Source organism: Papio anubis, chromosome 15, assembly GCF_008728515.1.
Source record: "Papio anubis isolate 15944 chromosome 15, Panubis1.0, whole genome shotgun sequence".
NCBI lineage: Eukaryota > Metazoa > Chordata > Mammalia > Primates > Cercopithecidae > Papio > Papio anubis.
The window spans coordinates 89,208,798-89,232,759 of NC_044990.1; the positions used below are offsets into that span (position 1 = coordinate 89,208,798).

General features: G+C 43.3%; 1 protein-coding gene across 36 annotated transcripts in view; it reads left to right on the top strand.

Annotated features, from left to right (window-relative positions):
* Window positions 1-23,962, top strand: part of ARHGEF7 (Rho guanine nucleotide exchange factor 7) — a 180,340-nt gene that overhangs the window by 95,331 nt on the left and 61,047 nt on the right. For 34 of the 36 annotated variants that reach the window (XR_002518551.2, XR_002518547.2, XR_002518548.2 and 31 more), the window contains 2 exons: window positions 13,045-13,133; window positions 23,664-23,758. Coding sequence is in view for 31 of the 36 variants with exons in the window: in XM_021929787.2 (XP_021785479.1) it covers window positions 13,045-13,133; window positions 23,664-23,758 (184 nt within the window). In the remaining 5 variants the exon portion in view is untranslated. Of the gene's footprint in view, window positions 1-13,044; window positions 13,134-18,885; window positions 21,125-23,663; window positions 23,759-23,962 lie in introns of those variants that run through there. The other 2 variants (XM_021929809.2, XM_021929794.2) reach the window with 2 other exon arrangements.

Below are 23,962 nucleotides of genomic sequence, written 5' to 3' on the forward strand. Positions count from 1 at the left end.
TCCAGTTAATGTATAAAGTACTTTCCATTTGCAACTCGGTTCTCCCCATAACCCTTGAAGACAAGTATTCCTGGGCTATTAGGAAGCGGGTAGGTTACAAGTACATGACATCCTTTAAAAAAATCTGTCCATGTGTAGAGCCCACTGAGAGCGTGGCACTGGCACCATTCTGAGGGGTGGAAATGGCAACTTGACAGACATCGCTGTTAGGAAATGCAGTTTTGTCTGTGACTCAGTTGGATGGCGCTGGCCTGCATGAGCCTGCCTGGAGACCTAGGGCTCGGGCAGGCCCAGTCCATGCTGTGAGCCCACCTCCTAGCCCGGCCCTGCCAGTTGGAGAGATCTTTCTTCTGGGGACCAATGAGAGCAGCCCTGGGCCAAGAGGCCTGAGATGGCGCCAGTGGACTTTCCAGGAGGACACTTGAGCTAGGGCAGAGGAAGGAGGACCTCGTTGCTCACCTTTGCCAAGGAGAGTTGAGGTTACAGAGCTGCTGAGTGGATGCACCTTTGGAGTAGGGACAGATGCTTGTTCCAGCTGGTCTTTCTTTAATTCTTAAGTGAACTGCTCCTCAAGTGTGAATCCTGGACTGACTGAAGCACAGTAAGAGTGCAGGTGAGTGGGTTTTCACTTTTCATGTATTTTTCCTTGTGAGTTTTTTAGAAGTAACCCAGCGTAAGGAAATTACACTGAAAAGAATGCGGTTTGTGGATCTCAAAATCCTCTCCAGTGGGACGTGGTTTTCAGACACATTTGAATGTTGTCAGTGTCATCTGCCGTGGGAATTTGTCTTGCAGTGTGCTGTTACCTCTGATAGCCCACAGGAAGGCATCGTGAGCTCCCTCTTTGGAGTGGATTGTGGGTCCTGGAGCTGGCAGCAGCAGAGGACGCTCTCCAAGGACCAGCAGGGCGTGTTTAGAAACACGGCTCTTGTGAGGAACGGTGCTCTCACTTTGTTCTACCCGAAGCCCCCACTCATGTCTTATGTGTGTCTGAGCGTGTGTGCGTGCCCGGTTTAAACGTGTGTGCGTGTACATGGTGTGTTGCCATCAAGGAGCTCTTTGCAGGGGCCACACTGAATCCATAGGTGTATTAGGGTTCTTCAGAGGGACAGAACTAATAGGGGATATATATATCTCTCTCTCTCAAGGGGAGTTTGTTATATATATTATATATATAAACATGCGTATATAATAAACATGTATATATATTATATATATAGGAGTTTAACTTACATGATCACAAGGTCCCACAATAGGGGAATGTATAAATACGTACATGTGTGTATATATATGTATATATGTATACTATATGTATATACACACATATGTATATATGTATACTATAGGTATACATACACATACACGCATGTATATATGTATACTATACACATACACACGTTTCTGTGTATACTATATATACGCATGTATCTGTATACTATATATACACATATGTATACTATATGTACACATGTATCTATGCATACTATATGTATATACACACGCATATGTATGTATACTATATGTATATACACACATGTATATATGTATACTAAATGTATACACACACATATGTATGTATATTATATATGTATACGAGGTCCCACAATAGGTCATCTGCAGGCTGAGGAGCAAGGAGAGCCAGTCCGAGTCTCAAAACTGAAGAAGTTGGAGGCCGACGTTTGAGGGCAGGAAGCATCCAGCACAGGAGAAAGATGTGGGCTGGGAGGGTGGGTCAGTCTCACCTTTTCACATTTTTCTGCCTGCTTTATATTTGCTGGAAGCTGATTAGGTGGTGCCTACCAGCTTAAGGGTGGGTCTGCCTTTCCCAGCCCACTGACTCAAATGTGAATCTCCTCTGGCAACACCCTTGCAGACACATCCAGGATCAATACTTTGTGTCCTTCAATCCGATCAAGTTGGCACTCAGTATTAACCATTACAATAGGTTTTGTGCCAAACTGAGACCTGAGTAACTTTGGAAAATTTCCCCTTTTTTCCTGTTTATTTTTTTAAATTCAAGAAATACCATTTTTGAGCATATCAGTGATTAATAAGCTAAACTTTATCTGATGGTTGAACCAAGGGAATAACCTTCTGTCCCTGTTGTTCTCTGGTTACCTGAGCATATTGTATGGAAAGTCCTACTAGTTTTATTTTAGCTTATTTATTTTTAATTTTATTTTACTATTTCATTTTGAGATGGAGTTCCACTCTTGTTGCCCAGGCTGGTGTGCAGTGGCTCTCACTGCAACCTTTGCCTCCTGGGTTCAGGCGATTCTGCCTCAGCCTCCCGAGTAGCTGAGATTACAGGCATGCACCACCATGCCTGGCTAACTTTTGTAGTTTTAGTAGAGACGAGGTTTTACCATGTTGGCCAGGCTGGTCTCCAACTTCTGACCTCAAGTGATCCGCCCGCCTCAGCTTCCCAAAGTGCTGGGATTACAGGCGTGAGCCACCATGCCCAGCCTAGTCTGATTTTAAACGGGGGCATTTGAGGCAAGTGTGAAACCACATTTTTTACCATGTCACTCTAGAGCAGTTAAGAATAAAATTCTAGGATCACAATTACGTTTCAGTATAGCAGACTTCCCTCTCATCTCTGGCTTTGCTTAATGTGGTTACAATTACCTGTGGTCAACCCTGGTTTGAAATAGGTGAGAACAATACAGTAAGATACCTTGAAAGAGAGACCACATTCACATAACTTTAGTTATGGTATATTGTTATACTTGTTCTGTTTCATTATTAATTGTTGTTAATCTGTTATATTATTGTACCTGATTTCCAGATGAAACACACATAGGCATGTGTAGATAGGAAAACATAGTATATATAGGGTTGGTATATATACAGAGGTATAGCCGCAGTTTCAGACATCCAGTGGGCAGTCTTGGAGGTGCCCCCGTGGATAAGGGCGGCGGCTGTATTGCATGTTTTCCAGTAGTTGATGAGGCTTTCTGATTTTGGAATTAGGTTTCCTTTTTTGAAGAGTGTGTTTAATGTATTTTGATTTATAGTTAATTAGTGCTTGATTTTTCTGAAAACAAAATTGTGCCAGGTTCCAAACTTAGAGACTTCTCTGACCATCATGTTAGGATCATTTCTTTATTCATGAAAACACTGACTTCCTTTAAATTGAGGGTTTCTCTTCTGCATTATATTTTAATTCGATGTACAAATATTTTTACTGAGTAAACAGGAACTAAAGTTTTTCTCTAAATGACATTTTATTAGGCTGTTTATCTCCAGGTAAATTGACCAGATGGTCTAGTTCATCTCTCCTGCTTCCTGGGGAAGTGTAAATAGCCGTTGGTGGTTTGCCCTCTTGTGGTCGGAGATGGAATTGTTCTTATCAAGATTCGCCGTTGTTTGTGCTTTTAACCCGTGGTGTAGGATTTCTTGTTTGAATAGTCCCTCTTTGGAGACAGATATTTTCCAGGATTCTGTAATAAGGATCTTTCTAATGCTTGTATCAAAAGCATCGTATATTATTCCTGAATATGTACAGTCTTATGGAAGGTAAATAATTGCTACTTAGCATTTATTTTCTGTGCACGTTGGTTAGGTAAAGCCCATGGATTTCTACAGCATTTTTTTGTTATTTTGTTTTTTTTTTTGAGATGAAGTCTTGCTCTGTTGCCCAGGCTGGAATGCAGTGGCATGATCTCAGCTCACTGCAACCTCCTCCTCCTGCGTTCAAGCGCTTTTCCTGCCCCAGCCTCCCGAGTAGCTGGGATGACAGGTGCCCGCCACCACACCCAGCTAATTTTTGTATTTTTAGTAGAGACGGGGTTTCACCATGTCGGCCAGGCTGGCCTTGAACACCTGACCTTGTCATCTGCCCGCCTCAGCCTCCCCAAGTGCTGGGATTATAGGCATGAACCACCGCACCCAGCCTCTACAGCATTTTTTACAGGCTGATATGTATTTGTGTTTTTCACCCACCTACCCTCACTCTTACTCTCTTGCTTCAGAATTTCCTAAATTCAAGGGAGAAGATAAGGAGAGAGGCAGCGAGGTCCATTCTGGAAGTGAGTGGTGATGGTGGTTGCTGTGATTAAATAGAAGTGGAGACGTTCAGCCGCATGTGGCCACCGTGGCCTAGCGCACACGGTTAGCAGCTGTGAGAACACACCTCGTGCTCTGTGTGCCTCCAAGATCAGTTTCTGTGGGTACATGTGGACTCAGGCTTTTTTAGATGATTATTTCTAATGTGCTGACTTAAGCAATTCTCCTGTTTCTGGACAGCTTATTATCTGTTGTGCAGTAAAGACATTTCTTTTAAATGCTGTTTTGGGGGCTGGTTAGCTTGAGATGATGACTAACAATCTGTGTTTGGCAGTGATGTGAGAACTTAAATAGGGCTGTCATTTGCCACAGATCTTTAACGACTGTTCACATTGCCACTTTTTAAGTTGGTCACTTTTTAATATTTTTGACATAAAGCAACATAACATGCAGCTGAATTTTGGATGTTGTTATTTATTTAGCTGTGGAGGAACAGTGTTTGAGGTGAGTATAATCTGTGCAGGGAAAAGGACAGAAGTACCACAGAACCTTGCTTTCCTTCATGCCACTGGGTGTGAGCTTGTGCCATAGTCCTTCCTCCTCTCCAGTGAGGACTGGGTTTGGACGGGACACATGAGGCTGCATTACAGGATGGCCCTCTCAGCACTATTGTTTCTCTAGTTTTTAAACAAGAGAGAAGAACATGAATTAGAAGACATGGGCCCCCCGAGGCAGGTGTAGGGAGCGTATTACAGCATTATGTACAAAGGGGTGTTGGAATAGATGGTTTGGAAATGTTTCTGGCGTGTGGCAGTGAATATTCTCCTAGATTGGTGTACCAAGCATGTCCTCACTCACTCACATGTGGCTGTCTCCCTTCATCGGTGATGATTACACATCTTCCATTTCAGGGACACATCCCATAGATCAACTGACTTAGAGTAATTTGGGGTCAGGTTGTTAGTCTTCCAGTATTAGAGCTTCTCTTTTTTAAAAAAGTTTTATTTGCATTTATGGTTAAGTAATTGTATTACTTACATGCCACACGCTTGTAGCGTGTGATAGCCAGTGGATGGAAGAGCTTATGTGGGGAAGAGCGGAGGCCTCCCACTCCCGCAGGCCTGATCCAGGGAGAGCGGTTACTCACCTGCTCTCCTCCTCTACGTGGCCGCCTCACAACTCTTCACAGTAAGCAGAGACTTCTCTGCTTTGATTTATAGGGTGTATCTCACTTTTATTGCACTTTGCTTGTTTTTTTTTCTTCCTCACAAATGGAAGGCTTGTGGCAACCCTGTATTGGGCAGCACTGTTGGTGCCATTTTTCCAGCACCCTGTGCGCACTTCTTGTCCCTTGCTGCATTTGGGCAAGTCTTGCACGATTTCACGCCTTTTCGTTATTGTATCCATTATGATGATCTGTGATCAGTGATCTTTGGTGTTACAGTTGTAATTGTTTTGGGATACCATGAACCATGCCCATATAACATGGCGGACTTAATCAGTAAATGTTGTGTGTGTTCTGACTGCCCTACTGACGGGGAATTCCCCATCTTTTTCTTTCCTTAGACCACTCATTCCCTGAGACACAAAAATACTGAAATTAAACCAATTTGTAACCATACTATGACCTCTTAAGTGTTCAAGTGAAAGAAAGAGTTGCATGTCTCTCAACTTTAAATAAAAAGCTAGAAATGATTAACCATAGTGAGCAAGGCAACGTATAAAGCTGAGACAGGCTGAAAGCTAGGCCTGTTGCGCCAGTCAGTCAAGTTGTGAATACAAAGAAAAAGCTCTTGAAGGAAATTACAAGTGCTACTCCAGTGAACACATGAATGATAAGCAATGAAACCAGCTTATTGGTGATATGGAGAAAGTCTGAGTGGTCTGGATAGAAGATCAAACCAGCCACAACATTTCCTTAAGGCAAAGCCTAATCTCTTCAATTCTATGAAGACTGAGAGGCGAGGAAGCCGCAGAAGGAGAGTTTGAAGCTAATGGAGGTTGGTGCATGAGGTTGAAGGAAAGAAGACGTCTCCAGAACACGAAAGTGCAGGGTGAAGCAGCACGTGCTGACAGAGAAGCTGCAGCAAGTCATCCAGAAGGTCTAGCTGAGGTCATCGGTGAAGGTGGCCACACTAACAGGCTGACTCTCTGGTCTGGGGCGAATATAGCTGGTGACTGAGTTGAAGCCAATTCTCATTTACCGTTCTGAAAATCCAGTGCCCTTAGAAATTATGCTCAACCCACTCTGCCTCTCTGTGCTGTGAGTTAGAACAGCAAAGCCTGGATGATGGCACGTCTGCTTGTATCATGCTTTGCTGAATATTTTAAGCCCACTGTAGAGACCTCCCACTCAGAAAAAAAAGATTCCTCTGAGCATGTTACTGCTCATTGACAGTGTAGCTAATCACCCAAGAGCTCTGAGGGAGATGTAGAAAGAAATTAATGTTGTTTTCATGCTGCTGACACAGCATCCATTCTGCAGCTCATGGGTCAAGGATTAATTCAGATTTTCGAGTCTTAGCATTTAAGGAATACATTTTGTAAGGCCATAAATAGTGATTCCTCTAATGGATCTAGGCAAAGTAATTTGAAAACCTTCTGGAAAGGATTTATCCCTTTATATACTGTTAAGAATGTTTGTGATTTATGGGAGGAGGTTAAAATACCATCATTAACAGGAGTTTGGAAAACGTTGATTCTAACCCTCATGGATGACCTTAGGGCTTCAGGACTTCAGTGGAAGAGGGAACTTACCTATGTGGTGGGAACAGCAAGAGAACTAGAATTGGAAGTGGAGCCTGGAGATGTGACTGAACTGCTGCACTCTCATGAGAAAACTTGAACGGATGAAGAGTTGCTCCTTATGGCTGAGCAAAGAAAGTGGTTTCTTGAAATAGAATCTACCCTTGCTGAAGTGCTGTGAACATTGTTGAAATAACAAAAGATTTAGACTGTTGCATAAAGTTAGTTGATAAAGTAATAGCAGGGTCTGAGAGGATTGACTCTTAATTTTGTAAGAAGTTGTATGTTTGTAAAATGCTGTCAGACAGCATCTCACGCTCCAGGGAAATCTTTCGTGAAGAATCGGTTGATATGGCACACTTCATTGTTGTCTTGTTTCAAGAAGTGTCCATCGCCACCGCAACCTTCCACAGCCACAGATCAATCAGCAGCCATCCATGTCGAGGCAAGACCCTCTACAAGCAAAGAGATTACAGCTTGCTGAAGGCTCAGATGATTGTTAGCATTTTTAAATAAACATTTATTTTCTAACTAAGGAATGTACTTTTTCTACACAATGCAATTGCAAACTTAATAGACTACAGCATAGTGTAAACATAGTGTTTGTATGCAGTAGGAAACAAATTTATGTGACTCACTGTATTGCCGTGGTCTGAAACCAAGCCCTCAGCAACTTCAGGGTCTGCCTGTGTACCCCGTTTGACTTCTTCCTCCTACTTTCTTCTACTTTTGTTCTTTGTGATTAATTTGTTCTTCTGTTGGTGTGCTAAATGAGATGCTTTAGTCTTATTTGTATTTTGGTGACATTTGGCAGATACCCCCTGATGCCCCATTTTGTTCCGTGAAGATTCACCTTGACCCTTTTCTTTATCCTCCCACATTCTGCCTTTACTCAGCTGTATCTTTCTGTTGCATTGTCATGGTTGTTCACAGTTACCCCAGTTACACTTGGCTCTAAAGCCGCAGCCAGCATCCGTTCCACAAATACTTATGTTGGTGACCACTGTTGTGGAAACAGAGACACAGCAGTGGGAAAACCAAGAGTGTCTTCCCAGAAGTTATGAAGTGCAGCTGAGGTGTCCTACACAGCACGTGAGGTAGGGGTGAAGGTCTGTGCCCTCTGCTCTCCGCTGGCATCCGAAAAAGAGGAGGGGGCTCTTATAGAATGAAAGAGACTCAGAGGCACAACAGCCAGATGCGCTGTGCAGACTTTGTTTGGTTCCTGACTCAAATAAGCTGACTTCAGAAAGCCATTGTTTTGACAGACAGGAAGATGTGAATATAGACTAGGCATTAGATACTATTTAAAAATTATTAATGTCGTCAGGTGTGATAATGGTCTGAGGTTAGGGTTTTGAGTTTAAAGAAGAAAACCTCCCTTTACTAACACTGAAGTTTTGGTAGGTGGAGATGACCTCATTTCTGAGACTTGCTGATGGTGCTTCTAGCAGAGAACGAGGCGGAAGCGGATGAGGCAGGCTCAGTGCTGAGGACTGCTAACGTTAAGAGTGTACATGGTTATTCTCTGTATGTTTATGTATATTTTTAAGTTTCTGTCTTAAAGTTTGGGAAAAAGTAATGGCACAATTATAACATTTTCAGACAAAGATCGAGAGTATTAGCAGATTATCCCTTGAGCAACTAGGAGGACGTCACCTGACAGGAGGGCGCATGTGGTTCAGGAACCGGCAGGCAGACACTGCTGAGCCCAGGCAGACGCACACAGGCAGTGACTCCGTGAACTCTGAGTGCGTGAGTAACAGCCAACAGACCACGCACAGCGCCCCAGCGCCGAAGGTCGGAAGAGGACGTGGGAATTCTGAGTTTTCGGGGCCATGTCTGCTCTGGTGGTTGAAGCCAACGGTGATGATTATCTCTGGACTTTGCTGGGTCAGCGACACATCACAAATGAAAGCGTAACCACCGAAACAGAGGGAAGCGGCTGGGTGGCTTTCAGTCCAGTGGGAGAGGCAAGTGAGGACTCACAGAAGTGTGTTCTCAAAAGAGGCAGAATTCCCAGCCCCGTGATGGTGGAGCTGCCTCAGGGTGGGGGAGGGCACCGCACCTGGCTCTCCGGACCTGGCCCTCGCCCAGTTGTGCAGCGTTCCCGTGTGTCTTGGTGGACTCTGGTTTTGCTCGGGGCTGGCTGTACTTCCTCAGCCCAAGGAATCCAGAGCTCTTCAGTTCTGGAAAGGATCTTCTCAAGGACTACTTCCTGCTCACTCCCTGATTTTTCTCCTGATTATCTTACTAGATGTCTTACTTTGCCCCCAGTTTTAATCTCCTTTGCGTATTTGTTTGTTTCACTGTGCTGTGTTGTAGTCTGTTCCTCTGCTTGTCAGTTCATTAATTCCCTCCTCATGGTGATACTAACCTGTTTGTGGAGATTTCCATTTTAGTGACCGTATTTATTTCTAGAGGTTTTGCTGCTGCTTCAGATGTTTTAAATCCTCATAGTGCCTTTTTTATTCCTTGTGTTTGGTCCCAGTTGCGTCTCTCTCCTGTCATTTTAAACAACAGATGACATTAGGTCTTGATTTTCCTGTTATTTCTACTCTGGGGAACCTGGTCCCTTTATATGCCCCATCTGCTCACACCCTCCTGGCAGCTCAGTACCTTCTGTGGCTGATACTGTTTAATGGTGGGTTCATTCCTGATGGTGGGTTCCTGTGTACACTGGGTGGTAGAAATATGTCTACAGAGAGGAATAACATTTGCTTCTTAGGGGTTCCCAGAGACTTGTTTGTCCCAGGCGGGTCCTGGTAGTCCTGCAGGAGGAGAGCGTAGGTTGGAGTGGTCCTGCTCAGCAGGTGCGGGCTCAGGTTTTGGTTTCCTCTAGGCTGTGCTCCCATCTCTGAGCAGCCTGCGCACTTCCTTGCTGTTTCTCTAGACCAGTGCACAGACGCTTCCAGACATCTTTGCATCGGCTCTGCGGGTTACTGTGGGATCCAGTTTTATTTGCCTGGGTTGGAGCAGATCTGTTTTCTTCCTGCATTGGGTGTAGCCCCAGCTGCTGGGGCCTGGAGGCAGGTCTGTCTCCCCTCCCCTGGTGAGAGAGTTTCCTCTTTGCTTTTGGCACGTCGTCCCCTGCTTGTCTTTTACACGTCTATATTTAAATTTTCTTGTTTTCTGCATTTTTCGAGTATATTGTAAGAAAGGGAAGACTTGCTGCCCTAGTCAGCCCCTGGAAAGGTAGCACTAAGCTGCATTCTCTTGGTTTCCCACACCTCAAAACCAGTGAATTTTATTAATTTTTAGCTACCAGATGGGCCAAAAATGCTGCTTTTCTTAGGAGAGTAGGCGGTTGAGTATTTTCTAATCTATTTCCTGGCTGTGTGCTTTTCTATCTGTTATGAATGGCCGTAATTTAGCCTCTCTTAGATTAATTTCAATGCTGTTTTTGGTAGAAGCTACTAGCAGGCTTCCTAGGCTGCCCGGGAGTTACCTGTGCCCCTGCTGCCCCGTGCCCCTCCTGTTGATGGCACGTTTCCTCTGGCGTGACCATCCCAGGAACCTGGACAGTGGTGGGGCGAGCAAAGAGCCTTGCATTGGAAGTCAGGAGTGGCCTGGCTAGGGTCTGGCAGCCAGGGGCTTCCTGTCTCCCCTGCAGGGTCTCCTGACAGACCCACCTTGGGCGTTTGTGGAAATTATGCTTCCTAATTGGAAGCAGGGGCACGTTGTGGGTGGCACACCGTAGCGGTACCCTCTTGTTGAAAACTAACCACAGGGTGTTTTGGGGAACTTGATCTTAAGACCTCCCATTCAGCAGCCAGCAGAATTGGGAGCTCTTTTTTTCTAAGGGAGAAAAGGCAACCTGCCTGGACTTAATCTGATTTGTCTGGGTTTCTTCTGCCTGTTTTTTTATTTTTATGTAATGTTAGTAACCTGAAACTTTTTCTTTGGAAAACTTTTTTTCTTATAGTTCTTACGGTAAATTAATTGAATTTTATTAACTGTGGTGTTGAGTTGTGAGGTATGTCTAAAGTTTAAAATAACAGAGCTGGCAAAATCATTACTTTTAATATGATTTAAAGCAGATTCAGGGTCACCGTTACCGGCATGCATGCTGACGTGTGGCTTATGATCGCAGGGGCTGTGATTTAGGTGTGGACGGTCTCCCCTGTAATGGTATTTTCTGTCCTGCCTCCAAATTGCAGATTTCAAAGATGAAAAAGTGTTGTTTTTTTCTCAAATGAAAACATTTCGTAGTTTTTTCTTCTACAATTAAATTCTTAGCTGTAGAAAAGAGATTGAGTAGGAAAGTGTGCTAGCAAGAATAGATTGGTTTTCCTCCTAGTGGCTCTTACAGTGTAGAAGGGATTTGTTTCCCTGAAGTTCTGTTTTCCATCCTATGGGCAGAGAGAATTCTTGCAACTTGGAGCAGCACCTTGTCTTGTGGTTTTCGACCACCTGGAAACACTTAACAGTGAAGCGTTGAGGGAAGATTTAGGAACTTACGTGAGGCATCGAAGGAAGATTGAGGTAAATGGCTCCTCAGGAGGAGGAGCCAAGGTTAAGGAGCATGAGGTTGGTTTGGGGGCATTCTGGGTTTCTCTTGCTAGAAGATGGTGCAGCTCCTGAGGAGGCAGTTGACGTTAGGGACCTGCAGCCTTAGTGTTTGGGGTTGAAGGCACTGTTTTGGGATATACTACCTCAGACCCCGGGACACATGGGAGGAGAGGAGAGCAGAAGGGACGGACTATAGACAGGTGCTGCTCACACCAGAGGAGAGGGGTGTGTTCCCACCCAGTGAGGGGGTTCACACAGCAGGATTCTTGCAGTGGAGATGAGCTTTGAGGGAGAACTGATAGGAACTAAGTCCCCTAGAAAATGCTCATCAGACTTCCTTGGGGGAAGAATGTGGGAAAAAACCTCTCCCTTTCCTTTGTCCCCACTAGCCGCAATTTGATACACCGCCCCTGCAGCCCTGGAAAACCAGTGGTAAACAGAATCCATAGAACGAATGTTAGATGTACAGAATGTAGAATCAGTGTTAGACCTATCTGCCCACCCCATAGAACTGTTGGTAGATCTGCCCCATGGAACTGTGGTAACCAGACACACACACACACACACACACAGAGAACCAGTGATAGACCCACCCCATAGAATTGTGATAGACACACACTGTCCATCTCATCATTAATAGAAACACACACATGCCCATAAAACCATTGAGAGACAGAGGAACCCACCCCATAGAACCAATGATGGACACCATGCACTGTCTGTAGAACTCATGGTAAAGACACAGACACTGTCCGTAGAACTGATAATAGACACACACAGCCCCATAGAACTGTGGAGAGACAGACCCACCCACACACCAGCAGTAGACACACCCACACTGTCCATAGAACTGGTGATAGAGACCCTTCCTGTAGAACCGTCGACAGACAGACCCACCCTGGAGAGCTGACAACGAGCATAGACACACCCACACTGTCCATAGAACCGGTGATAGAGACCCTTCCTGTAGAACCGTCGACAGACAGACCCACCCCGGAGAGCTGACAACGAGCATAGACACACCCACACTGTCCATAGAACCGGTAGACAGACCCACCCCGTAGAGCTGACGACAGGCAGGCGGCACGGTGCCAGGTTTTGTTTGGCGGGTGTTATGCAGAGTAAATATGTGTTGAGTGGATGTGGGGCGAAAGCGATGCTGTTTTAAAACATCGGAATCCTTGCTGGAATCAGGACTGCTTTAATGGTTTCGCCTGGTGTGGAAGTGAAGATGGTGTGGGTTTTTCTTGTTTTTGCCCCTGCTTGAGATGACTTTTCTTTCTCCTCCTTGTCTTCTGTGAGCGATGGTTATTTCAGGCTCTGAGCCAGATCCTGCTTCTTTAGAGAGACTTTTCCATTCTGAGGGATCGGAATCCCTAAGTTTTAGCCCTGAAGTTTTAATATTGTTACGTATCTGCCAAAATGCCTTTTATTTGGGTGTCTGGGTGATGCTTTATATTTATCACACTATGGAATTGTCCTTGCAGCTAAACTGCTTTGGTTTTGGCTGCCACTCGTAGAGCAGTCTCTTAGACGCCTTCGGCTTGAAACTGGGAGAACAGGGTGGGGATGGGGTGCGGTGATTGGCCTTGGTGAGCCGAGCCTGAGGGACTGGGTTTCTGGGGCACTGAGAGTCACTGTGGATGGCCTTTTCCTCGGCTTGCCGTTTGGCTTGTTAATTTGGTGAGGCTGCTGGATGAGTATCCTTGGCCTCTGTGAGGGGCTGGAACTTTTGTCATCTTTAGTACTGATCAGTAAAACTATGCTATGTTTTTGTTTCAGAGAAGCCTGTGTCTCCCAAATCAGGAACGCTGAAGAGCCCTCCCAAAGGATTTGATACGACCGCCATAAACAAAAGCTATTACAATGTGGTGAGTAATTGCAGAACGTTTTTATAACTAACTGGTTTTTTGGCTGTCTCTAAAACTCAGCAATGTAGAATGTAGGTGAAGTACCTAGAATAGGAAGAAGGAAATAAAGTTCATTTATCTGCCACACAAATGTAACCACCCTTAAGGTTTTGGTCTGTTTCCTTCTAATCTCTGTATTTTTGTAATTGTATGTTTTTGTTTTAATATCGTGTATATGGAAGTGTCTCTTGTCCCATAACATAGTAATGTGGCTGTTTCCCCATGCCATAGCCAGTCTTCAAAAATGATATTTTAAAAGATGTATAATGTGATTTGAAAATTCTATATGCATTGAGTGCCATTCTGTTTGTATTCAGAGCAGACTGTAAGTACTTTAGACATAGGGCTTCTAATTTATTTTTTCTCTTAATATAGTGTTTCCCAGGATTGATGCGTACATATCACATGGCGTAGAATTAGGGGAGCATGTCTAAATGCTATACATGTTAAAGACAGGTGTTTCTGGATCCTAAAATTTGCTGCTTAATATGTTCAGTATGTGATACTAAATCTGTGTAGTCTAATGCTATTAAATCTGTATGGTCTAATGCTATTAAATCAAATATATAGTCTCATGGTACTAAATCTGTATCATCTAAACCTTCTTTGTACCTAAGCTTATGTAGCAGTTGCATGCTCTATAGAAATGGAAAATAATTTAAAGAATTTATTAAAATTTTGAACTCAATATGATAACAACAAAGTAAACCCTCTAAACATATGTATGTTTTGAATTCTGGGGAAAATGTGCATTTGTTTTATTTCTTTCCCTACTCCCAGTCTTTTTTATTTTCTTGGTGAGGAGATATAAATATGAACCCATGAGAGTTTTGAATTGTTGGTGTGAAATAGCAGTTGATTGGTGTTTTTGTGCAGCAGTCATTTTATCGTGAGCATTTGCTTTTCTGCACCTGCGTTGGGAAACGGTGAAAGGTTGTGATGAAATGGAGTCTGAACAGCTCCACCACGTGGACCGGTGCCGCTGTCCTGTGCTGTGGGGCTTGCACTCTCAGCTTTCTCCTGAGTGCCCACCTTCCATCGGCCCCAGCATCTTACTACAGGACAGACCGGCCTGGGGACCCACTCATGAATAACTGTTTATTTGGTGCCTGCTCTGTGTAGCTCTGTTAAAGGCACCAGGGTGCACGGTGAACAGAATGGCGGGCGGGTGCCTCTCCCCTCGCTGAGCTCGCACTTGGGTACAGGAACACGATGGTCTTCTGTTGCCTCCATTTTTACTGCTTTTTTTTTTCATAATTTGACATCTGTGCACCTTCTTGTGAACAGGTCTCTTCATGCATCATGCCACTTCTCTTACCTTAGTGCCAGTCTTTGACTTCTTTTTCCTCATATTTGGTCAACTCCAGATCCTTTTCTGCCTTGGAAACCCTTTTCTTTGCTTCCCGTCTTTCTTCCCTTTTTTTTCATTCATCTTCATTTGGCCACTTGGACTCTGCCTTCTATTTCAACTTTGTGGACTTTGAGAAGATCAGACTCCTTTTAGCGCGTCATGTGGCCCATGTTCCCGGGACACCTACTTTCTGTCGTCTCTCCTAGTGCTCTGCATCGCCTTCGTCCCTTGGCCTGTTGGGCATTTGCTCCTGGGATTTGGCTCCACTAACTTATTTCCTTTTTAGTGTGTAATGTAGTTTATGTGTAATTTTGTGTACATAGCTACAAAGACAGTAGGTGGGTTTTATGGGTTGTAGGAAAACTTGAGTTTTAACTCCTATATCTGCCCTTTCCTCTTGCATTCTTGTATAAGACATTGCTTTCCTGGGGAAGGCTTCATGTGGTGAATAACACAGCCACGATCCACAGTGAGGTTCCAAAGGGTGTGTTACTTTCTGTTATGGTCAGGTCCAGATAATTGTGTTAGAAAAATTGGTTAACAGCGTTTAAATTGGTGCCATGGGCATTCTTTACTTTCTTCATTAATCTTCCTTTCATTAGGCATTTTATCAAACCAGACAACCATGCTTTTTTAGAAATCCTGGTGGGTTTTACTTTGCATTATATGTTCTGTAATACTTCTCAGATTGAAGCATAGTCGATACCTTTTTCATTTTCCTTCTCTAACTGTCCTTTTACAGAGAGGATAGCCTGGGTGTTGTAAGTGCTCTTTTCTTCGAATCAGCCAACTCTTTCATACAGAATGATGGAGAACACCCTGACCTCAAAATTACACCTAAATTGTTGTCTATATAAAGCTGCATTTGTAAATAGAACGTGGTAAAATTACAGTTACTATAGAAATAAACTCATAGAATTCATAGAAAATCATCTTTTGATGTAGTACTCTCATTTTACAATAGAGAAAACAGAAGCTAAATTCCTTGTCCAAGGTCATACGCTGGTTACTGACTAAGCCAGGAATCAATTTCAGCTTTCCTTAATTTTATATTTATAAATCGTACATAAAAATAGAGAACAGAATACAACACAGAACAAAACATGATAGATAACGTGTCAGGCATTTCCACACCCCCTTTTGTAGTTTCGTTTTCACAGAAAACTATAAGGTGTTTTTAACGCCACCGAGAGTTGAAAACTTACTAAAGGGTAAGACCAGTGTGGACCAGTGGTGTTAAGGAAAGTTACATGAACGACTTCTTTTAACTTGGGATCAGTATAATGGAGTTGAGGGAAGAGTATTCCATGTGAAAGTACCAACATTTTGAAATTAAGAGATAATGAGGCAGGTATGAATGGGATGGGTATGTGTCTTCCTGCTACTGTATAATGGTTAAGATGAACACCAAATAGACACTGGGAAGTAAAACGCTTAGTAATCTGTCTGTTATTATGGACCATTCAGTAACTATTTCTCTCTCCTCTCCTTCTGGGACTCCTGTTGTGCAGTTAGTCAGATACAGACAATATTTAAGCCATTGTCTTCATACTGTCCTTTAATATTTTTAAGCATAATTTCCTTTAGTTTTTTGGACATATTTATAATAGCTGCTTTGAAACCTTTATCTCCTAAGTCCACTATCTGTGCCCCCCAGACACAGTTTCTATTGACTGCTTCTTTTTTTCGTGCGTGTGTGTGTGTGTGTGGTGTCACACTTTCTTGCATGTCCTATAATTTTTTAAATTGAAAACTGGACATCTTACACCTATTTTAGCAGCTCTGGATGTTTGAAATCCACCTCCCCTGGGATATACTGTTGCTGTTTCTTGCTCTGTGACTCACCTAGAGCACTTCTGTAGTTTGTCTCCCCATAGTTACTGTTGTCTCTTTTTATTTTTTTTATTCTTGTTTTTATTTTTAATTCTGTCTTTCTAGGATTCACTTTTGGATAGCATAATTTAGTATTCAGCCAAAGATTGACCAAAGATTGTGCTTAAACGCCTTTAACAGTCCAGGTATTATGGCTCACACCTGTAATCCCAACACTTTGGGAGGCCTAGTCGGGAGGATTGCTTGAGACTAGGAGTTTCACACCAGCCTGGGCAGCATAACAAGACCATGTCTCTACAAAAAAACAAAATTACCTGGGCTTGGTGGCAAATGCCTGTAGTCTCAGCTACTCGGGAGGCTGAGGTGGGAGGATTGCTTGAGCCCTGGAGTTTGAGGCTGCAGTGAACTATGATTGCACCACTGCACTTCTGGCCTGAACTACAGAACAAGACTGTGTCACTAAAAAAACAAAAAACACCTCTGAACATTAGGTTTCACTCTTTGCCAGTGATCTCTATGGGGCTGGGGAATGCATTCAAAGAGGGGGCTGGGGAGGAGCATGACCTTTTAAAAGTTAAAGGCAGTGGATGAAATAACAATAGGCTACCTAATGAGAGTTTAATAAATTCCTTGCCTCAAACAGTATAAGCCAGATCACAAGTTAATTGGAATATTATTTGCATCAGGTATAATACAAGGTTATCCTTAATGTCTGAAGAGCTCATTAAGACAAATACATTAAGATTAATAGATAAATGGGAAAGGATGTGAACAATTTAAAAAACGGTGAACACTAAGCCTTTGGAAAAAAAAGTTAAACTTACCATAAAAATTGTAATAGCCGTATTTTCTGTAATCAGTGAGAAGAGATTTAAAGAGAGAATCTTTAGTTCTAATGGTGGAAATGTAAACCCATACAGAGTTTCTCAAAAGTAATATGGCAGTTATATATAGAATTCTGAAAGTGATCAAGCCCTTTAAGTTAGGGTTTTCTCTTTAATTTCTAAATTTCTTGAAATCCATTCCAGAGAATTAGCCTGAAATATATTCAAAGATGCTTGTGTAAAGGCATTTTCAGGATTATTTGTTATAGTAATAAATTGCAAGCAACCCCAGATAACCAGTATGAGATGAACAGAACCAGAATGATTAAGCGATCAGTGGTTTGTCCATTGTAATTATTAAAGTGTACATGAGCCTTTAAAAATACAAAAAACATATATTTTCATGTTAAGTGCAATAACAATATAAAATTACATAGGTGATACGATGTCGTGGTATTACAAAGTTGACATAGTAGATAGAAGACGTTTTGTTAGAGAATGGTTTCTTTTGAGTGGAGGAATTTTAGCTTCCCACTAATGTAAGGGATAGTGATTATGGGGGAAGTCTTGGCACCACAGTCCAGAATGTGCTGGAGATAGAAACGGGCGGGCTTCTGAGGCTAGGGAGGAAGCCAGCGTGGAACATGGCAGGGACACAGGACCTTGGGCTTGGAGAGTGGCAGGGGAAGGGAGAGGAAATCAAGATCTCTTAAATGCAGATCTTTTTAATTTCAATTAGTTTTTGTGACAAAGCCAGCCAGTACTCTTGCCTTTATTTTCTCACATACGTACTGTTTGCAGTCAGTCTGTTAGCTGTGTGTTAGGGTGCCCTTGTTGTATAGGTAGTTGAGCATTAATTAAGATCAGGGCGGCTTGATGCATTGGAAGGTGTACAGCCTTTTTGTTGAATCATCAGTGCTGCTTAGCCTGGGTGGCCAGGAGCTTTGACCCTGGCTTCCTGAGCCCAGTTATCTCATTTGTAAAATGAGGTTGGTAATGCTGGCCCCGACCTGGTAGTATTAAGTGGACTGGCGATTGGCCTTAAGGCCTCCAGCAAAGTGCTGGACCTTAGAGGTTTTTGTGTTTATTAAGAAAAGTATTTAAGAGCATTGGGAACAGAAGGCATCACTGAGGCCACCATACCATTCTGTTTGTAAACTGGAATCCCCGTAGCTTTTGAGGGTGACCTGTGAAAGCTGTAGCGAAGGTGGCCTGATCATATAATTAAAGGAGACAGGTTTGTGACCTGATGTGCCTGAGCTTGGTGGATTTGACAGTGAAAGCACACTCGTTGTGCCCATGGCATGGTGACCGGCATCTTTCCTGATGGGGATCAAAGGAAGCGGTTGGATGCCGAGGCTGGAGAGAATGATGGTCTAGAGTTGCCTCTTGGGGAGACGAGGAGCACCCCCCTCCGTCATTAGAGAATGAGGTTTCTTAAGTCGCTAACTGGGAAGACACAGGCCTTTATGGCCTTCCCTGCTCAGTGATATACACTACGGTTGATTTTGTAGGTTCTGTACTAACCCGTTCTCATGCTGCTGTGAAGAAATACCAGAGACTGGGTAATTTATAAAGAAAAGAGGTTTAATTGACTCACAGTTCCACATGGCTGGGGAGGCTTCAGGAAACTTACAATCATGGCGGAAGGCACCTCCTCACAGAGCAGTGGGAGAGAGAATGAGTGCCAACAGGGGAAATGCCAGATGCTTATGAAACCATCAGATCTTGGGAGAACTCACCGTCATGAGAATAGCATGAGGGAACGCGCCACGTGCCTCCACCCCATCCCGCCCTTGACACGTGGGGATTATTACAATTCAGGGTGAGATTTTGGTGGGACACAGAGCCAAACCATATCACTTTCCCTGTTATGTAGTGCGTAATTGTAATACTGTGAATATAATAGGTGGCAGTCACTCATTTTAATCCATAAAGGTACAAAGCGGTTATATATCCTTAGATGCCATCACACATGTCCACGGGCCTTTCCTGTGCTCCAGAGAAGCCCCACGCCTGTCTTTTCCTCCCTGCTCCTTTAGTTTCCGATGGCCTTGAGATGCCAGGCCAAGGAGGAAAACCTGAGACTCCTGGTGACAGGGTGTCCTCTGTCTCCATCCATCAGCGCTGACCCTAAACCCTGGCATTGCTTCATCTCTTCATCTTCTGTGTTTCCCTTGGCTTTTCTCCACCTTGATGAAGATTTCTTTTAAATCTTTTGACCCCTGAAGTCTCTGCTTGGGGCCTGTAGGTGGAGATGGTTGATGAGGAGGGGCCCTGAGGTATCAGGGAGGGTGTGCAGCTTGTGGGATCCCCTCCTTTCCTGGGCGACGAGATGCTTGCTGGCTTCTTGCACACTTGGCTTCCATTGTTTTTCATGGGATTTCCTTGCTGTATCTGGACTCAGATGATACAGATGAAGGTTGTCAGGTAGGCAGTAGTGGAAGGCTGACACAGAGAGGAGCTCAGTGTTTGGGAGAATCGAGTGGCTTAATTGCAAGAAAGGCTGTCTTGTGAAGTAATTACCTCCTGACTGAAGGAGTCATTTAAGCAGCAGCTCCAAGTAAGACTCCACATTGGGCTAGAAGGTCGAAGGGTGACCGACTAGATGCCTTCCTGCTATAAGCCAAGGACTGGCACTCTTCGGTAACCATCACAACCCTGTGAAATCCCTTTTTGTGAAGAAGGGAAACAGACTGATAGACTTGTCCAGCTGCAGGCAGTCAGTGGCAGAGCGCAGCTGTGAGCCCAGGTCCTTCTGGCTGCAGAGGCTAGCTCTTTACCTGTCGCCATGCTGCTATGCAGGTGCCGTTGGCAGTGTCCGCTTCCCCCTGGGGCTGGAGACTTTGGAGGAGCCATTGCCTGTAAACCTTTAACATTGGGAGAAACGCGCCCCAAGACCTGTGAATCCCCAAATTTTAAAGTAATAGAGTAACTTTTCTTTCAAAAGATACAGTATCATAAAAGAAAAGCATTTATGTGGTCCCTCCAAACTTTTTGAGAGCTAATGTTTCTAGGTATTAGTAAGGACCACCAGTGCTAACACACTACATTAAATCAGTAACTGTGTTCGGGGAGCCACTGACTGCCTGATGTCATTGTGACCTGTAGATGAGCCAGCGGAAGCTTCGGGGATTTCTTGTCAACACTCCTTCCTTCCTTTTCCTTTCCCTGTAGTCAGATGTTTATTAGAGGCTACATTGTGTGGTGAACTACTGTCTTGTAATTGACTTTTTGAAAATGTACTTGAAGTGTAAACAGACTGGAATGGAAAACATTAAAGGATGATCTTGTTTCTTTGTATAAGTGGACAGGGAGGGGCTGATTAGGTAGGGTGTAAGTAGATTTTGAATAATTGTGCCACTTTTTAGTTTTTCTTCTTGGACTTACACATTAGGATTGGGTTATGGAAATTTGGTTTTATGATGATAAAAACTTTTTATCCAGATGAAACAAAAAAATTAGTGTTCTTTGTTCTCTTATGTAGATCAGTTATTTGTTTTTAAAGGCTATGATGACATAAACATAAAACACCTACCAAGATTGGCAGTGAAAGTTGTAACCCATTTGTAAAATCAGGAATACTAAGTACTCCTTTAATGATGCAGTGAATAAAGTGTCTGTATCTGCGAGGCGCGGCAGTGAGTCCTCTTTGTTTTGCTGTGCTCGAAGGCGGGCAGTGTAGGGATTGAGTGGCACCAGTGTTTGACTGCACTTGCCTCTCCACGCCTCGTGACCCCCGGGAAGCTGGCACTGGCTGAGCTCAGCTCTCTGGGCCTTTCTTCAGCACTGTGGGTTGTAAAAGCTGCCTTTTCTCTGAAAACTGCGTGCGTCCTCTGGGTTCCCAGCATTGGGGGGATGGAGCTGTGGCCGCCAGGCTGTGAGGTCTCATGGGGTCCTGCAGCAGCCAGAGCATGCAGAAGACAAGGAGGGGAAGAAAGGTGGTAAGTGGCTCCCAGGGCTGCGCCCTGAGGTCAGGAAGGCCAACAACCTCCTGGCAGAGGGAGTGGGCACCCCAGCTGGAGCCCGGGAGCCAGGCCTGGCTGTGTGTTTGAGGAAAAGTTAAGTGTAACTTGCATTGTTTGGTTGGGAGTAATACAGGAGTTGTGTTTAGCACCCTATTTGAAAATAGTGTTTAAGACTATTTGTTGAATTAACCAACTTAACTATGTTAACGAATGTAGCCTTTTGGCAGAGGCTCTTTGGAGTCGTTTTTGGTGCTTATGGGAAGCTTTCATTTCTACAACTAGTGCTTAGTGCTGTGACGGACAAAAGGTCACTGTATTTTATTCTTCTCTTATTCGTGCTAGTGATAGTTTCTAGTGGCTGCTTTCTTATCTCACATAGGAACATTTTTCTCTTTGAAAATAAGTATATAGGTCTTTAGGTGTGCAATGAGCAGTATTGGTAAGTTGGTATCCAATATTTGTAATTAAGAAGCTAAATCATATTTCCTATCTTTAACACTGAAAAGGCCTTTTCTGATACGTCTGCGACAGATCTTACTTTATCTTATTTAGCTCGACATTGCATTATGCTTGACTGGCTTTTCCCGTTGCTTTGGAGGACAGGCCTGGTTTAGAGTAGTGTCTCTGGGGTGGGGTGGCTGGCATCACGGTTTGCCTCTGCTCACCAGACCTGTGACATTTGTGTTCAATGGGAATTTCATAGAAGGAAGACATTGTGGTTGTGGGGTCAGCATTTCCCCCGAAGAGCCAGCCCCCTGCAGGGCCCCTCGCTCTGGCTCTCCCATGGTCGTCTCCCATGAATAGATCCCTTCAGGGATGAGCCGGAGCTCCTTGTCACCAGTGGAAGAGCCTCTATTTTTTTTGCCCAAGTAGTTTAGTAAGTGATTTAATCAGATTTGCATTTACTCAGGAATGACTGTACTCTTTCTCAGAGTTTATAGTCAACAGTAGCAAACAGAATAATGACCCGGGTTGTCTTTACTAAAGCTGAAATTTAAATTTAACTTGATGACTTTTTTCTTAAATGTTTAAATTTACATTTGGATTGTCAAAAATTATGGGGACAAACTGAGCATGTTTAATATCTTTATTACTTCTGTACGATTTCTTTTGTATGAGTAATTGAGAATGTATTGTTAGCTCTGGGAGACAAATAGCACATCGCATGTACTAGATGTGCAGAAAATACATGTAGTGTGATTTTCTGATTTAAAAAGCACTAGCTCTGTGACAGAGTTGGGTGAGAAAGAATGGAGGCAAGGATTCCGCTTTCTTCACTTATGTCTGGTCCTTCAGGGTCCTCAGCGCGGTCGTCAGTCTCATGCCAAAGAAGACAGTGTGGTGCGGCGCAGTGGCAGGAGAACCTGGGGCCGCTGTCTGGCTCTGCTGTTCCCAGCTGTTTGAGTTGGGAAAAGTCAGCTTCTCTAAGAGGAAAGGTTGTGTGTGCACAGCACCTTGCTCAGTGCCAGGAGTGCGAGGAGCACCTGCAGTTCACATCCAGGTGCCTTCTCGTCCCGCCCTGGGCTGGGCCTTTGCTGCAGTGATCGCTGGTGGAAAGCATTCCTGCTTGGTTTCACCGGTTTTGCACTTTATATTTGTCTGTCAGTTTTTAAGACTTAAATTATTTTGGCTAAATTTGCTACACTAATGCAGGGTATTGGGAAAATTTTAATTTTAAGGTTAATTTATAATTATTTTGCTATCTTTAAATGAAGTAGTAAAGATTGTTTACATGGATAAACCTTTAGTTTTTAATCAATGTGGTAATAACGTGTCTGAGACGGTCATATTCACGAGGGAAAGTCTGTAGTTCGCAGAAATTGGTTTCAACTTTTAGATGCAATCTAAAGACTAAACTGTTTTTTTTTTTTAGTTGAGAGTAATGTTACATATGTTAAAATACATAGATTTTAAAGGCACAGTCCAGTGAGCTTTGACAATGTATATATCTGTTGTAACCGCTACCCAAATCAAAATACAGAACCTATTTATCACCTTAGAAATTTACCTCATTCTCCTTTCCCTGTTGTCCCTGCCCCCCATCCTACCCTTTACCTCTTCTCTGATTTCCGTCACCATAGATTAGTTTTGCCGTCTCTTAGACTTAATATAAATGGAATGATGCAGGATGTCCTTTTTGGGAATGGCTTCTTTTGCACAACACAGTGTTGTAGAGATTGATCTGTGTGTCCGTGCAGCTGTGATTCTTGGCGACTTCTCCTTTTTATCTAAACAGACGTGGCATCTGATGATGGAATTCTTCCTTCATCCTAGGTATACCTGTGTCAGATATGGTTAGCAGTAAGATAAAGTCAGTTGTGTGGCCTTAGTAATAATTCATTACATGGGTTTAATAGTCAATAATCACAAAGATACTGTGATACTCGATACTTGAGTATTACATAGAAGTAATAGTATGAATTGAACAATGGTGATGAACTGTCCAAAGTATATAAATCTTAACGTCAAATAGCAATTGAAATGTCAAATAACACTTATTCATCATTTATTATAGGTGCTACAGAATATTTTAGAAACAGAAAATGAATATTCTAAAGAACTTCAGACTGTGCTTTCAACCTACCTACGGCCATTGCAGACCAGTGAGAAGTAAGTTAGATGAAAAATTGCATTAACTGTAAATAGTCTAAACCTTAGGCTATTCTCTTGTATTTTCAGAAAATAGAGGGTTAAATAGTAAAACAGAATTTAGAGTATCAGTTTGCCTTAGACATCAGCAGTTTATTAGGTTAAGACTTCAATAGGACATTGGGATGGCAAAGGAGAAGAATATAAGTAAAACTGTTTACATAT